At 41.3% G+C, this 18,168-nt stretch overlaps 1 protein-coding gene across 1 annotated transcript in view; it reads right to left on the bottom strand.

Annotated features, from left to right (window-relative positions):
• vps8 (VPS8 subunit of CORVET complex) overlaps positions 1-18,168 on the bottom strand; it is a 434,442-nt gene that overhangs the window by 403,242 nt on the left and 13,032 nt on the right. Inside the window, exons 3-6 of the mRNA XM_055638558.1 lie at positions 16,470-16,600; positions 11,580-11,676; positions 5,672-5,704; positions 2,341-2,395 (exon numbers count right to left, since the gene is read on the bottom strand). Of these exons, the coding sequence (XP_055494533.1) occupies positions 2,341-2,395; positions 5,672-5,704; positions 11,580-11,676; positions 16,470-16,600 (316 nt within the window). The remainder of the gene's footprint in view (positions 1-2,340; positions 2,396-5,671; positions 5,705-11,579; positions 11,677-16,469; positions 16,601-18,168) is intronic.

The following is an 18,168-nucleotide window of genomic DNA, read 5'->3' as shown; positions in this document are numbered from 1 at the left end:
AATTCTGCCTTTGCTGTACTGCGCATGCGCAGCAGCCTACTGCGCATGCGCAGCGCGAGTTTCTTGGCGGGATTTTCAAATATGTATTGCCATTATTTTAATAGTATCTTAGGAAACAAAGAGTGAAGAATGGACTTAATGTACCAATAACGTGGTAAGTACATTTCTTGGTGCTTTATGTTTTTAAATACTGTATTTCCTGGGGTGGGGGGGAGAGCTCCTTTCACAGTGTTTGGGGAGTCTGCCGTTGTGAAGGAGGGGATCGGGATCAGTAACCCACTTGCCACGCTCTGGTCTGAGTGCAGGTAGATGGGACTAGGTGAGAGTAAGTGTTCGGCACGGACTAGAAGGGCCGAGATGCCCTGTTTCCGTGCTGTAATTGCTATATGGTTTTGTATGGTTTTATTGTGGCCGGGGAGTTAATTAGTTCGGGTGGCTGCCGCAGCGCTCCGGGCATGGACAGCAGGACTGGCTGCCACTTCCAAGGAAGGAAGCAGCTCGGGTGACTGCGAGTGGCCGCTAGGGACCCGACAGCAGAACCGACTGCCACTTCAGCCCCTTCTGCTGGTCCCCGCTCACCTCTGGCAGTGCTCTCCGTCTGAACACCTCTCACCTGCCGCTCGCCGGCCGGCTTCCCGCAAATCTTTAAATTCCAACAGCACGTTCACGGGACCAGTTGAGGTTACTTGTATGTGGGAATTTAAAGATTTGCGGGACGTGGTTGACATGAGCGAAGCCGACGAGCATGCAGGTGAGAGATGTTCAGACGGAGAGCACTGCCCGAGGTGAGCGGGCCGGCAGAAGGCACTGAAATGGCAGCCGGTTCTGCTGTCGGGTCCCGGCGGCCGCTGGCAGTCACCCGAGCTGCTTCTATCCCCAGAAGTGGCGACCAGTTCAGCTGTCCATGCCCGGAGCGCTGCGGCAGCGGTGAGTGAGTTACTGATATGATCTCCGACCCTCTACTTCTCAACACTCCTGCCCTCCCCGCATCTTTAACCCCTGGCACAGACTCTCCAAACGCTGTGAAAGGAACTCTCCCTCCAATTGGACCCCTTGAATCAGTATTGTCATTCAATAAGATGACAACTGATTTAATAAGATGACAACGGGTGTGCTCCCGTTTTTCCCACCATCTCTCCACCTGCCTTCATCTTCTGTCCCCCACCCATTCAGTAATTAAAAAATGAAGGACATTTAGAAGCCTTGGGAAAATTGAATTGTTACTTTTTTTTTTTTTTTCGGAGAGAACAATCTGCGCATGAGTGGTTTAAGATTTTTTTTTAAAGCCGGCTAACTGCCTACCCTGAGTAATTACTCACGGCACGTGCCTGGACTGGAGTTATAGAAATTGGATAAGATGAGTGTTTTTTTCATGGAGCAAAGGAGGCTGAGGGATCACCTTATAGACGTTTATAAAATCATAAGGAGCATAGATAAGGATAGATTGATATAGTCTTTTTCCCAGGTTAAGGGAATAGGTTGCAGGAGCGAGGAAAAAGATTTAAAGGAGACCTAAATGACAAGATGTTCCACACAGAAAGTGGTAAGTATGTGCAATGAGATGTCAGAGGCAGATGTAGAGGCAGGTATAAATACAATACTTAAAGGACACTAGGACATGTACATGGATAGGAAAGGTATAGAGGTATAGGAGCGGCATAGTTCCAGGTCTATCTTCTCTATCGATGCTGTCTGTATGGAGTTTGTACATTCTCCCTGTGAATACGTGGGTTTTTTTCAGGTGCTCTGGTTTCCTCACACAATCTAAAGGCATACAGGTTAATTGTAAAAAAAAATTGTAATATGTATAGGGTAGAGTACTTGTTGATCGCTGGTCGGCGTGGACTTGGATGGCTGAAGGGCCTGTTTCCACGTTGTATCTCTAAACTAAAGACTAAAGGTATACTGGCAAATGGAACTAGCTCAGGAAAAAGGTCAATATGGAGGAGTTGGGCCAAAGGGTCTGCTTCCATGCTGTATCACTTTTTGGCTGCATGTTAGTAATGATTAAACCGCAACCAAATATTTCCTATTTATTTCACTTAGCTGAACATGATGGGTTCAAGACCCATAATTTTCAATCTTATCACACCAATTTGGTAGAATAATCCAATTTCAAAATTATTCTTTTTCAATATTCTTTGTAGACAGGAACAATTTTGAAGACAAATATTTACATATAGAAAAATTCAAACATAAAGTCTTAAATGCAATTTCGCAAATTTGATCAACTGAAAATATTTGCAAATTCATGGTGAAATCTTCATTTAAATTCTACAATATCATTAGAATTTGATACAATGAGCAAAAACAATTGGGGAGTCTGTATTTCTACCTTACCAAATACAAGTGCCAATCCATGTGATGTTCCCACTGCTATTAGGCTTGAAACAACCTAGAGAAGGAAAAGTATGTTTAAAAATAATTTGATTCTTGGCTATATTATACCATTTCCAGCTTCAGGAATGTTGAATAACCTATCACTGCTAAAGGCAACCACACTGTTTCATCATCTCTAAACAGACACATTAAAAGTAGGCACTCCACCATCCAGCTACTATGTGTAAACTGTGTATCAATCAAGTCCTGAAAAGATCACTTTTGCCATAGTTTTCGGGTGAAATAGCACCAAATGGATAATATGATTGGCATTTCTGTGCGGAATTCATTTGAATGCAGTCTTAACATAGTGAGATGTGCTCACTGAATACAATGTCCACAGAATGAGGACTTTGATTAGTAATGGATTTCGATGAGGCATGAGCAACATGTCTTTCAATATTGAAAGATAATTAATTACATTTTCCTAGGACACAGAATTGCCTGCTAAATCAGGCAGCATCTGCAGAAAATGAAAGAGTTAACATTCCAAGTTGATCACCTTTCATCAATCAGAAACTAACCATTTCTCTCCCTGCAGATAGAGCCTGAATTGATATCTATTTCAGCTTTTTCCATTTTTATTTTAGGATTTCCAGAATTTGTAGTTACAGGTGCACAACCTTTAATCCAAAATTCCGGACACCAAAAAGCTCCGAAACCCGGACATTTTTCCAGGGTGTCGTCTGCACACCAAAGCTCGCATTTGGCGCCAAACTTGACCCCAAACGACCCACGGTCAACCCAGGTCTGTACTACTGTAGCGGCTGCCTCCTCCCTGGAGACCGGGGAGACACTTAAACATCTGTAAATCATTGCTTAAATGTTAGTCAGTTAGTTTGGAGGGCTTTTATGTGGTGGTGGGGGTGGGGGGTGAAGGGGGAAACTTTATTTCTCCAGAGAACTTTAATACTGGAACCCTGGCTCTGCGGCGCTACAAATCCAGTGCCGCCCGCGGCCGAACGCATGCAGCCCCAGGTCCGCGATGTTCGGAGTCGGCGGCCACAGTGCTTGAAGCTTACCGCATGGCGACCCGGAAAGGCATTGCCCGCTCCCCGCCTCTCCGACCAGGTAGGGGACTAAGAATTAAAGTTCCCCCTTCACCACATAAAAGCCCTCCAAAGTAACTGACTAACATTTAAGGAATGATTTACAATGATTCCCCGGTCTCCGGGGAAGAGGCAGCCGCTGCAGATTTTCCAAGCCGCCCGCGCTACCTACCTAATCTACGCTAAAATTCTTCCCTTCCGACATCCGAAAAATTCAGAAATCCGAGAAGTGTCTGGTCCCAAGACACTTTCGGATAAAAGGTTGTGCACCTGTACTTGCTTTTGAATTATTGTTGATTTTGTTTCTGCTTGATGTGCTAATCTATGCAGAATGAGGCATGACATAGCACCTTAAACTTGTGAAATATATATCCAGTTTGAAATAAAAAATCCAGCGTTCTTCCAATGTCTTGGACAATCACAGATCCAGGAAAATGTCACCAGCTGGCAAATGTAAGAGAGTGTAGTCGGAAGGGAATTGAGTGACAAACCGAAAAAGAGAAAGCATGCCATTCAGAAGACCCCTCAGATTTGGCACTCTGGCCATGGAGAAGGCCAAGGACAGAAAGGTCAGATTCGGAATGGGGAGTTGAAGTGCTGAGCCATCGGGAGATTAGGTAGGTTAATACGAATCGAGCTTGGTCTCACCGATGTAGAGCAGCTGACATCTAGAGCAGCGGATGCAATAGATGAGGTTGGAGAAGGTGCAGGTGAACCTCGGCTGCACCTGGAATGACTGCTTGGGTCCTTGAATGGAGTCAACGGGGGAGGTAAAGTGACAAATGTAGCATTTCTTGCGGTTGCAAGGGAAAGTGCCAGGAGAGGGGGTGGTTTAGATGGGAAGGGCCGAATTGACCAGGGATTTAGGAGTGAGCGAAGTTAAGGAGGAATTGACCAGGGAGTTACCCAATGGCTATCTGGATTACACTTCTTCCAACCCTGTTCATGGAAGGACTCCATCCCCTACTCCCAATTCCTCTACGCTGCATTTGTACCCAGGACGAGGTGTTCCACACCAGGGCATCGGAGATGGCCTCATTATTCAGGGAACGCGGGTTCCCATCTTCTACTATAGATGAGGCTCACAACACGGTCTCTTCTATACCCCGTAACTCTACTCTCACTCCCCATCTCCCCCACTCGTAACAAGGACAGAGGATCCCCATGTCCTCACCTTCCACCTGACCAGATGTCACATACAACAAATAATCCTCCGACATTTTCGCCACCTCCAACGGCATCCCACCACCGGCCACATCTTCCCATCTCCTCCCCTGTCTGCTTTCCGCAGAGACCGCTGCCTCTGTAACTCCCTGGTCAATTCGTCCCTTCCCATCCAAACCACCCACTCTACTGGCACTTTCCCTTGCAACCGAAGGGAATGCTATACTTGTCGCTTTACCTCCACCCGACTCCATTCAAGGACCCAAGCAGTCTTTCCCGGTGCGACAGAGGTTTACTGCACCTCCTCCAACCTCATCTATTGCATCCACTGCTCTAGGAGTCAGATGCTCTACATCGGTGAGACCAAGGTTAGGTTTGGCGATCGCTTCACCCAACACCTCCGCTCGGTTCACATTAACCCGCCTGATCTCCCGGTGGCTCAGCACTCCCCCTCCCATTCCGAATCCGACCTTTCTGTCCTGAGCCTCCTCCATGGCCAGAATTGGAGGAGCAGCATTTCATATTTTGCTTGGGCTGTTTACACCCCAGCGGTATGGACATTAAGTTCTCTAATTTCAGGTACTCCCTGTTTTCTCCTCCCCTTCTCAGCTCTCCCTCAGCCTACTGTCCCCGCCTCTTCCTTCCTTCCTCCCGCCCCCCCCCACCCTCAAATCAGTCTGAAGGGTCTCGACCCAAAACGTTGCCTATTTCCTTTGCTCCATAGATGCTGCCTCACCCACTGAGTGTCTCCATTGTCTAACTTCAATTTTCCAGCATCTGCAGTTCTTTCTTAAACAGATCAATAGATTATCTACTTTAATCCCAAAGAGCACCTTAAGAGAATTCTGACAAAGAAAAATCACTAATTTCGAGTTAAAAGGCCAGCCTGATCCCATGTTTCATTAATCATTTAATTATTGATTATTAATTATTCTGAAGCATTCTATTGTCCATTAAACAATCAACTCTCCTCACGATAACCATTCCCTCATTTAGAAAGGTAAATTAAACATTTAAACAAGCAGTTTAATCAATACCATAACAAAGTAAAAATGAATGATTATATATACTGTACTCACAACAGCAGTGGGTAATCCTGCGTCAATTCTATCCTGTTAAAACAAGTTATTAGGTTTTAATAGTCACATCTCCCCAAAGGATCACTGCACTCAAAATCATTTTTTGATCCCATTTATGTCAAATGACAATGTTTTAAATCCAAATTTTAACAATATAGATTAAACAATAAAAGTCCACATTATGGGCCATAGTTTACTGTAAATAGTTCAGTGTGTTATATAACATTATTTGTGCTTAAGTACAAAGAAATAGGTCTCATAACTCAATGCTGCAACCCCCATTCAATAAAAGCATATTAATTTGAACTTTTCTATCTACTTTATTCCCTTGCCTGATTTCCTCAAGATCTCAATTCCACTATGTTCCAAAATTAAATACAGATAATGATTCAGCATGCAAAAATCTCTGGAGCACAGGATTCCAAAGATTCACACAAGAAGACATTCCTCCTCACCTCAATCTTGTACTCAGATTTTGTCATCTCTCTCATCAGCAGCAACATCAGAGCATTAACCTTGCTATACTGCTTCAGTATATTTCAATTAGATGTTTTATTCTCCTCAAGTCCAGAGCCGCACACTCGTTCTCCTCAATTTCCTCAATTTGAAGACAGCCATCTTCAAACCAAAATCAAACTTGTAAACTCGCACTAAATTGTCTCCAAAACAAATATATCCTTGCCTAAATAAGGAGACTGGATTGTAAGAATTGATGTGTGTGGTCTCAAAGTCCTATATTTAAGCAAGTTCTTATTTACTGGTGTATTCTATACCTGGTGCAACAATTTGACATTAACTCATACAAATGCTTTTGTCTTTCTTAATTAAAGCTCCCTTTTGCCATCTCTGTTCCACATTATGTGACAGCCTGACATTGATTTCACTTAATCTAATTTACATAATTTTCAATGGTCATAGAAACATAGAAAATAGGTGCAGGAGTAGGCCATTCGGCACTTCGAGCCTGCACCGCCATTCAATATGATCATGGCTGATCATCCAACTCAGTATCCCGTGCCTGCCTTCTCTCCATACCCCCTGATCCCCTTAGCCACAAGGGCCACGTCTAACTCCCTCTTAAATAAGACTGAAAAGTGTATATTTGATGGAAAGTATACGAGCTAAACTCCAGTTGACGCTTTCAATATTATTTGGACACCGGTATTATTACAATTGCCAAGGTTGCATTGTGTATTCCACAATTACTGATTCTGCTTGATTAAAGAGATACACAGCTTCTTCCTATAATCGGTCAGGCCACAGATACCATATCCCACTTGGTTGCTCAAGCTTATTCCACCATTCAGGTTGATAATGTAATTTTCACATTACCATATTTTTTTTATTTTTTTTGCACTGAACATTTATTGACAAGACAAAATACACATACATACAAAATATACAAGTCACCTCGCATCTATCAGCATCACATCAAATCATCTTAGTGTTCTATCGTAGCAGCATCCTATTCACAGGCACCAGAGCAAGCTCATCAAATTGTGTCCTTAATCAATCTTGGCAATTGTAATAATACCGGTGTCCAAATAATATTGAAAGCATCAGTCCTCAACTGGAGTTTAGCTGGTATACTTTCCATCAAATATACACTTTTCAGTCTTTCCCTCCACTGTTGAACATTTGGTGGCTTTTCCTTTCTCCATAACACTGTGATCATCTTCTTTGCTATCAACAGCAACACCCCAAGCAGGTATTTCTGATTTTTGGTATCTATCATTACTGGAGTATCTCCTAGTATGAAACATGCCGGCTCCAGAGATAAATCCATCTCCAAAATTAACTTAATCTCCACCTGAATGTTTCTCCAATATTGGTACAATTTGGGGCAATCCCAAAAAATATGGGTATGATCACCAATCTTCCCGCATTGTCTCCAGCATAAATCTGTGGTGTTGCTGTATCTTGCTAACATAAGAGGAGTCTTAAATACTCTCATTCTAGTTTTCCATTCAAACTCCCTCCAGGTGGGGCTGTTTTGTTAACCTGTGACCCAAAAGACATGTCTTTTCCCACATTTCATCAGTAATAATAATAATATTAATTTCCAATTCCCATTTCTGTTTCATTTCTATAGTGTTTCCTTTTACATCATCTTGAAGTCCTTTATGAATGAATGAATGAATCTCTTTATTGTCATTGCACATGGTACAACAAAATTTAAAAGTCAATCCCATGGTGCGATTCACAAGAGCAATTTTAAATATATAAAAAAAGGTAAAAATATATACATATTAAAAAAAATTACAGATAAATAACAATAGCAGCTGAGGTAGAACCATTCAGTTGAATGTGAGTGTTATTACTTATTTTGCATTGTTAAGTTCACGTATGGCTATGGGGTAGAAGCTGTCTCCGAGTCTGTTTGTGCGAGTTTTGAAAGACCTGTACCGTCTGCCAGAGGGCAGCAGGTGGAACAGGTTGTGTCCAGGGTGGGAAGGGCCCTTCAGGATGTTATATAAATGGGATATCAAATTCTTTTTTAACGCTCCCTCCATAGTCAACAGGAAAATATTTTCCAAATTAGAAGGTAATTTACATATCTGCTCCCAATCTACGTGTGTCTGCAAGTAATGCCGTATTGGAGACATCTAAAAAAGTCCGTCCTCGACAGTCCGAATTCTTTCTGAAGATGCTCATATGATTTCAAAACTCCCCCACAAAAAAGCTGATCCACTGTAGTGAGCCCTTTGTCCGCCCAATTTCTGAAACCCTTGTCAATTTTGCTGGGTAAAAAAATAGGAATAGCTATCTTGAGTGCTCTAGATATAGAATTGAAGAGAATTAGTTGCTTTCTTATAACCAGCCAAGTTTTCATTGTGAATTTTATCCATTAATTATCTATTTTTAATTTCTTCCAGTTTACTTGACTTAGAAATGAGAGCCCAGCCAGGGCAATACTGGGATATAAATTTGCTCTATTCTCACCCATCCCATTTCCTTATCATTTGTTATCCATGCTATCAGGGTTCTCAACTGCGCTGCCCAGTAATAATATTTAATGTTGGGCATATTTAGGCCCCCTTTTTGTTTTGGTAGTAACAGTGTCTTAAGTCTAACTCTGGGTTTCTTATTTTGCCACACAAATCTTAATAGCTCTTTGTCCAACACATTAAATGCCACTCCAGGGACCCCTACAGGCAAAGATTGAAATAGAAAAAGCAGTTGGGGCAAAATATTCATTCGAACAACTTCAATTCTACCAATTAGAGATAGAGGGAGAATCTCCCATCTGAGCATATCTGCCTTTATCCCCTTTAGTAGCTTTCCACAGTTAGCTTCATACAATGTTGAAATAGAGGGGGTGATGACAATACCTAGGTATCTGAAACCCTCCCTAGAGCAATGGAAACTTACCATTTAGACCAATGGAACCAGAGCTGCCTGGAACCAGTTATAGAAGCAGGAATTTCATACATATTTGTATGTCACTTGGTATAACTTCAAGATCAAGTTTTTAAACTACACATTGATTAGCTACATATTGAATTAGCTATTAGCTACACTGAGAGGATGGACAAAACTGGAATGTGTTATCTGGAATGCAGGAGATTGAAGAGAGACCTGACAGAAGTATGTAAAATTATATGCGAGGCATAGATAATCAGAACCTTTTTTCAAGGTGGAAACGTCATCGACTAGAGTGCATAGCTTAAAGGTGAGAAAGACAAAGTTTAAGGAAGATGAGCGGGTATTCTATGTAGTCTTCTGGTCTCCTAATATAAGTTCATGAAACATACAGTGCCCTCCATAATGTTGGGGACAAAGACCCATCATTTATTTATTTGCCTCTGTACTTTACAATTTGAAATTTGTCATTAAAAAAAATCACATATGGTTAAAGTGCACATTGTCAGATTTTATTAAAGGGAATTTTTATTCATTTTGATTTCACCGTGTAGAAATTAGTCGTGTTTATACATAGTCCCTCCATTTCAGGGCACCATAATGTTTAGGACACATGGCTTCACAGGCATTTGTAACTGCTCAGGTGTGTTTAAATGCCTCATTTATGCAGATATAAGAGAGTTCTCAGCACCTAGTCTTTCTTCCAATCTTTCCATCACCTTTGGAAACTTTTATTGCCGTTTATCAACACGAGGACCAAAGTTGTGCCAATGAAAGGCAAAGAAGCCATTATGAGACTGAGAAACAAGAATAAAACTGTTGGAGACATCAGCCAAACCTTAGGCTTACCCAAATCAACTGTTTGGAACATCATTAAGAAGAAAGAATCACTGGTGAGCTTACTAATCGCAAAGGGACTGGCAGGCCAAGGAAGAACTTCACAGCTGATGACAGAAGAATTCTCTCTATAATAAAGGCAAATCCCCAAACACCTGTCCGACAGATTAGAAACACTCTTCAGGAGTCAGGTGTGGATTTGTCAATGACCACTGGCCGCAGAAGACTATCAAAGTGATTCCTACCAGCGATCCCCGCATATTAACACTAACCTACACACACTAAGGACAATTTTTACATTTACCAAACCAATTAACCCACATACCTGTATGTCTTTGGCGTGTGGGAGGAAACCAAAGATCTTGGAGGAAACCCATGCAAGTCGCGGGAAGAACGTACAAACTCCATACAGACAGCACCCGTAGTCGGGATCGAATCCGGGTCTCCGGTGCTGCATTCGCTGTAAGGCAGCAACTCTACCGCTGCGCCACCATTGATGATACAACTGCTGATGGTAGTAGCATAATGAATTCTGATGTGTATAGACACATCCTATCGGCTCATTCAAACAAATGCTACAAGACTCATTGGCCGGCGGTTCATTCTACAGTAAGACAATGATCCCAAACATACTGCTAAAGCAACAAACGAGTTTTTCAAAGCCAAAAAGTGGTCAATTCTTGAGTGGCCAAGTCAATCACCTGACGGGAACCCAATTGAGCATTATTTTTATATGCTGAAGAGAAAACTGAATGGAACTAGCCCCCAAACAAGCATAAGTTGAAGATAGCTGCAATACAGGCCTGGCAGAGCATCACCAGAGAAGACACCCAGCAACTGGTGATGTCCATGAGTCACAGACTTGAAGCAGTCATTGCATGCAAAGGATATGTCACAAAATACTAAACATGACTACTTTCATTTACATTGCTGTGTCCCAAACATTACGGTGTCCTGAAATAGGGGTTCTATGTATAAACACTGCTGTAATTTTAACATGGTAAAACCAAAATGAATAAAAATGGCCTTTATTAAAATCTGACAATGTGCACTTTAACCACATGTGATTTTTTTTATCTATTACAAATCTCAAATTGTGGAGTACAAGAGGCAAATAAATAAATGATGAGTCTTTGTCCCAAACATTGTCCGAAGCACTGTAGGAACGGAATTAGGCCATTCAACCCAATGAGTCTGCTCTGCCATTTGATCATGGGTGATTTATCTTTTCCATTCTCCTACATTCTCCCCGTATCTGTTGGCACCCTTACTAATCAAGAACCTATCATTCTCCATTTAAAAAAATACCCAATGGCCTCCACTGCTGTCTATGGCAATGAATTCCACAGATTCACCACCCTCTGGCTCAATAACCTGCTGTTCATTGTATTTATTGACTGTTAGACATCCTAATGTTCATACCAGCGTTGAAATTATGGTCAAAGCACCAATTTTCAATCAAAAAATCTATTCAACAGCCTTAAGGACAACTTAATTCCTCTTCACAACTGTTTGTATTTTAGAATACCTTTGTTTCCAAAACTGATGAGTCATCTATCTTAAAGAAACACCAAAAAAAAGCCACAATTGCAACCCCTTGTATATTGTATAGTAGGTAGAATCAAATGCCATTTAGCTCAACTATAAAACTGCAATTCAGAGGGAATATTTAGAGGAGACGATAAAGAGGGAAAGAAAATATACTTACTGCTGCAGAAACAACTTGTGCAGAAACTCCTTTAAGGACTGATCGCCGAACAACTGAACCATGAATGCATGAGCTGATGTCTGAAACTTTTTTTCTTCTGGAAAAATGTATAATGAGGGAAAAGAGGAAAATGAAACCGTATGAGATGCACATCACTATTGTTATGTTATTCTGCCATGAATTCACTAGCATTCAACACTGGATTTTAATCTAGGTCCTAAATGAATCACTCAAGATTAGTCGAGAAGTAATTGCAAGAGGAAATGACAGATTTATTTCAGCTGATTTCATGGTTGAGATTATCATGATAATTTTCTCATTAGCAGTGACAAATTTTATATGTTACAATCAAAATGGTACAGTTAAATAGTTCTGCAGAACTAGTTATTAAGAGGCCAGTCTTAATAACCAGTTTAAATCCAACCAAAGAATTTAACCTGCAGAATTTTAAATTAGTTAATTAAATTGTCCCGAAATACAAAGTTAGGGAACCATGAAACCACCTCCTCAACATGAAAATGCATCCAGGTCATTAAAGTAATTTAGAGAAATAAAAATTACTACCATATCCTTACCCAATCCGTGACTTCAGATCCAAGACAAAGTATTTGACTTTTCTCATTGAAGCTACCAAGCAAGGTGGAGACGCAAGAAACACCAGAAGCTACAATTCTGAGCAAAACACAAAGTGCAGGAGGAACTCAACGGATGAGGCAGCATCTGAAGTGAATCAGATAGACCCAATATGTTGCCTGTCCACTCCCTCCCCAGGTGTTGCCTGATCCGCTGAGTTGCTAGCACTTTGTTTTACCCAACATACTATTTGGTATTTTCACACAGCACCTTAAACCTTTGCATGGGGAAATGCCAGCACATATCCATCTCCCATCCCATCATCCAAATATTCAGAACTATTGCAATAAACATGAATTAGGAATAATTTATCCATTAAATAAAATTATAATCATTTATTATTTAACGTGGAAGATCACTTTTATTTTAAAATTGATTTGCAATATAAATTGTTGAAGGGAACAAGAACGGTGGAAGACAAGTCCTATGGAGAGTTTTTTTCTCTTGGTTAGGCCCAGCACAGCTGTCAGACAGTACAAAGTTACAGTATGTCTGTAATCATTGTTGCCAATCTGTACCACAAGACTCCTTTTTACAGTTAAGGGCCGATCCCACTTGGGCGACCTAATCCGCGAGTTCTGGCGAATTTGCCCTCGACTCATAGGCAAGGCAAGTTTATTTGTATAGCACCATTCGTGCAAACAGCAATTCAAGGTGTTTTACAGGAAAGAAAAAATAAAAGTCAATAATTAAAAATTGCAAAATAAGCAATACGACAATTGTATGAATAATAAAACGTCAATGAAACAATAAAACGATTTTTAAAAGCACATAAAAGGGTTAAAATTAGACGGTTAAGATTACCTGCATGTCGGGTTATGGACAAGCTATAGTAAACAACAGTGCTTTTAGGCCTGATTTAAATGCGCTTACAGTCTGTGCACACCTCAGGTGTTCAGGGAGCTTGTTCCACAGGCGTGGAGCATAAAAACCGAATGCTGCTTCAGCCTTTTTAGTTCTGACCCTGGGAACACAGAGTAAACCTGTCCCTGAAGACCTGAGGAGTCTAGGCGCCTCATATATAACAAGTAGGTCAGAGGTGTATTTTGGACCTAGACCATTCAGTGCCTTGTAGGTCAGTAACAGAATTTTAAAATCTATCCTCTTACACACAGGGAGCCAGTGCAAAGATTTAAGGACAGGTGTAATGTGGTCCATTTTCTTGGTGTTGGTCAAGACTCTGGCAGCGGCATTTTGGATAAACTGCAGTTGTTTCATTGATTTTTTATTGAGACCTGTAAAGATGCCATTACAATAATCTAACCTACTAAAAATATATGCATGAACAAGTTTTTCAGTGTCTTCTTTGGACAGAAATCCCTTGATTCTTGCAATATTTTTTAGATGGTAATAGGCAGATCTGGTAATGGTCTTTATATGGCTGTTAAAATTCAAATCCGAGTCCATAACTACACCAAGGTTTCTGGCTTTGTCTGTGGTTTTCAGTGCAATTGAGTCAAGTTGAGCACTCACCTCTAGCCTTGTTTTTTTGGGACCAAAGACAATAATTTCTGTCTTATTTGCATTGAGCTGGAGGAAGTTCTGGTTCATCCACTCATTGATATGTTTGACACACTGGCTCAGTGAGTGTAGGGGACTATGGTCATGTGGTGACACTGCGATATATAGTTGTGTGTCATCGGCATAAGTGTGGTAGGATATGTTAAAATGCTCTATGATCTGAGCTAGGGGGAGCATATAAATGTTGAACAAAATGGGTCCAAGAATGGAGCCCTGAGGAACCCCGCATGCGAGTTTTGTACGTTCTGATTCAAAATTACCAAGGGAAACAAAATAATCCCGCAGCATGGTCGACGTGAGGTCGTAGGAGGTCTTCGTAACTCTCCTTCATGCTCGAGAGTGGTCTCCGCGTACTCGAGGCCTCAGCATTTTTTTTCAATATGTTAAAGAATGCCCGTGAGTAAAAAAAAATGGTCGCCATGGAAAAAAATTGATACTTTTTTTTACTCCTAGGCTTAGTCGTAGTAGGTCGTAGAAAGTCATCATGTTATTCGTAGGTAATTGAGGGCAGTCTAAAGTAATCAACGGTAATCAAAAGTAGTCGTAGATAGTCTTCATCATAGTCGAAGGGAGGTTGATGCGAGGTCGAGGAAATCGTCTTCACTCTCCACAATTCGGTGTCCAATTTTCCCAAAGTTAGTCGTCGCTAGTCGAAGCTGGTTTTCAACATAGTCGAAGGAGGTCTTCTACATAGTCGAAGGTCTTCAACATGTGATCTTCACTGGCTACCCATCTCCCACCGGATCACCTACAAAATCCTGATCCTCACCTACAAAGCCCTCCACCATCTGCCCCCCCCTCCCCCCCCATATCTCACTGACTTCCTCTCCCCCTACCAACCCTCACGGTCCCTCAGATCCACATCAGCCGGTCTCCTCTCCATCCACAAGTCCAAACTCTGCAGTTTTGGGGACAGAGCCTTCTCCAGGGCAGCTCCCAGGCTCTGGAACTCCCTCCCCCAACTGATCCGCAATTCCGTGTCCCTCACCATCTTCCAGTCCCGCCTCAAGACCCATCTCTTCACCTCTGCCTATCCTTAGCCCCACGTCCCCCTCCCTTTTCATCTGTGCACTAATTGCCTCATATTGTGTTTTGAATTGTATTCTGTCTTTACTTTGTGTACTAGTCATGTCTCTACTATTTATTTCATTCCCCTTACATGTTTTTCCTCTACCTGCTAAATTTTTGTAAGGTGTCCTTGAGACTCTTGAAAAGCGCCCATCAATAAAATGTATTATTATTATTATCTTTTCAAACTCTCCTGAACCCTTCTAAACTCGTTAAGGCCTGTTGCCCAAGTGGTACAGGTCCTTTATAGCACTGGAATCACATGAAAATAAACTAAAAGGATATGATATTCTCAACAAAATACAATAATGGGAATCTAAAAAACTTTTCATGGTTTCCTTCATCTTAAATCAAGGAGAAGGCAACTAACGTTGAAACATAGCAATATAAAGAATTAGACGCACATTATTTTAACAGAACACTTGTAACTCCTAAAGGGCCTGTCCCACTTAGGCAACTTTTTAGGCGACTACAGGAGACTATGCATTCGCCACATGGTCGCCACATGTTCGTGGGTGGTTGCCAGGGAGTCGCCTTCATGGTCGTGAGTAGCTCCCGCACTCTCGGAACTAGTCTCGGCTTCATTCTGGTCTCCACTCATTTTTCAACATGCGGCGACCTGAATTTTGACACCAGGTCGTAGGTTGCCGTAGGTTCTTGTAGTTTGTCGCCGGTGCTCACCAGTGAATTTTCATTGGCTCAATGAGAAAAAAAACGTCAACTGTAGTTTTCAGAACAAAGGATAACCGACCAGTAATGTTAATGACCGGCGAGCATCACAGCCGTGTATCTGTAGCTTCTTAAAAGTTGTCTCCACTCCTTCTCCCCACCCCCTTCTTTTAAAGGACTTAAGTGACCCTTCCGTAGACTGTGCTTTCACCGTCTTAATTACAGCGCCAACCTTCCTGTTCATCGTGGTGTGTGTCTGTATCACATTGGCTTAGCACTGTGTGAATTAGTCAGATAGCGCTCCTCCCGTTTATCCTGGTGAAGGAAGAGGGGAGCGGGAGGGGTTGTGTGTGTGTGTGTGTGTGTGTGTGTGTGTGTGTGTGTGTGTGTGTGTGTGTGTGTGTGTGTGTGTGTGTGTTCCAATCTGACAGTGGCCATTCCAGTCGCCGGTTTTTCAGTGACCTGCTACGGCTTCACACTCGCCGCCAGTTGCCTGCAAAATCACCTAGGTGGGACAGGCTCATAAGGATAACAACAAATAAATCAGATTTCAGCTCACAAAGCACTCCACATATTTCTTACTCTAAAATATTCCACCATTCTAAATACAAATCATTTGGATTACATCTGACCATTTAATCACTGCTCATTATTTATTATTTAAAATATTATATAAAAGATAAAATATCTGATCTATTAGTTAAATTACAGGAAGTTACTTCAATGCCATTCCATTAGATAAGGCCTTTCCACTTATCTTCTCACCCAAGCAATGGCGAAAAGTAAATTAGTAATTGAAGCACAAGAACATGGAAAATGAAATTAAAATAAAACAGGTGCAAAGATAAAGCCCACATATTTAGTGTTATCTTACTCACAATTCCACATTCCTGTCACTTTCTGACTACTTATTAATAGAAGAAACTATGTTCCCTATAACACTCACCGTTTTAGGTTTTACTTATTAATAGAAGAAACTATGTTCCCTGTAACACTCACCGTTTTAGGTTTGTCCTGTCGCCACTGTCAGAACTAGCAAGAGAAGAAGTTTCACCAGAGTGTGCATCAATGTTATCTGTATTCAAAAGAGTTGGGTCCTCCAATATAAATGATTCATCTTCATCTTCTGTCTGTTTGAAGGAAGGGTATATTGGAAAGAAAAATGAAACAATTGCATCATGATGTAATTGAATTGGTGTTTGAATGAATGATGTTTCACCTCACTGGAATGGCGCCTCAAAATAGCTGAACAATCATGGCTGAAATGAAAAGACATTTATTTACCCCATACGATAGTGAATCCTGTGACCCCATAAGAAGCCCGTGTTGGTGCTTATATTTTGTGGATATTAAGGGAATCAATAGAAATGGTATTACTGTAGGACGTGTTTCTGAAATCAGTTTGCCACAATTTTACCGAATGGCAGAGCAGGCATGAGATTCGGAAAACTCTGCAACCCTTTCCTTTTCTTATTTTACTTCAAAATGTTTCACAATTTTTCTTATCTAAGAGGTTAAAAGAAAAATATAATTGATTCTTCTCACCTCCAGATTGGACCTAATTCTCAAAAAATAGTATCCGCAATAATTTAAGCTAGCAAAGCAGGAAACTAGAAAAGCAAAGGGGTGAAGTAAAATACAAATTAAATGGTGCAGGATTATGCTGTGGGAATGGTCATTTATCATATGCTTGCGGTTTACCAAATTAAACTGATGCAAACTCTTAATGCAACGAATGAAGTGATTAAGGCTAGTAATTGCATAACCACCTTTTAATCATGTTAAAACTATATTATGATTCACTCCAGCAATGCTTATAGAAATTGCATAAAGATCACCAACTTTAAATGCGGTGTTTACAGATGCCACGTTTTGTTGAGTGGATTAAAGACCGACAAATTCCCAGGGCCAGATAGGCTGCATCCCAAAGTACTTAAGGAAGTAGCTCCAGAAATAGTGGATGCATTAGTGATAATTTTTCAAAACTCTTTAGATTCTGGAGTAGTTCCTGAGGATTGGAGGGTAGCTAATATAACCCCACTTTTTAAAACGGGAGGGAGAGAGAAAACGGGGAATTACAGACCAGTTAGTCTAACATCGGTAGTGGGAAACTGCTAGTCAGTTATTAAAGATGGGATAGCAGCACATTTGGAAAGTGGTGAAATCATTGGACAAAGTCAGCATGGATATACGAAAGGTAAATCATGTTTGACGAATCTTATAGAATTTTTCGAGGATGTAACTAGTAGGGTGGATAAGGGACAACCAGTGGATGTGTTATATCTGGACTTTCAGAAGACTTTCGACAAGGTCCCACATAAGAGATTAGTATACAAACTTAAAGCACACGGTATTGAGGGTTCAGTATTGATATAGATAGAGAATTGGCTGGTAAACAGGAAGCAAAGAGTAGGAGTAAACGGGTCCTTTTCAGAATGGCAGGCAGTGACTAGTGGGGTACCGCAAGGCTCAGTGCTGGAACCCCAGCTATTTAAAATATATATTAATGATTTGGACAAGGGAATTGAATGCAACATCTCCAAGTTTGCAGATGACACTAAGCTGGGGGGCAGGGTTAGCTGTGAGGAGGATGCTAAGAGGCTGCAAGGTGACTTGGATAGGCTGGGTGAGTGGGTTAATGCATGGCAGATGCAGTATAATGTGGATACATGTGAGGTTATCCACTTTGGTGGCAAAA

Source organism: Leucoraja erinacea, chromosome 7 (assembly GCF_028641065.1).
Source record: "Leucoraja erinacea ecotype New England chromosome 7, Leri_hhj_1, whole genome shotgun sequence".
Lineage (NCBI taxonomy): Eukaryota > Metazoa > Chordata > Chondrichthyes > Rajiformes > Rajidae > Leucoraja > Leucoraja erinaceus.
This window is presented reverse-complemented; position numbering and strand designations above follow the sequence as displayed.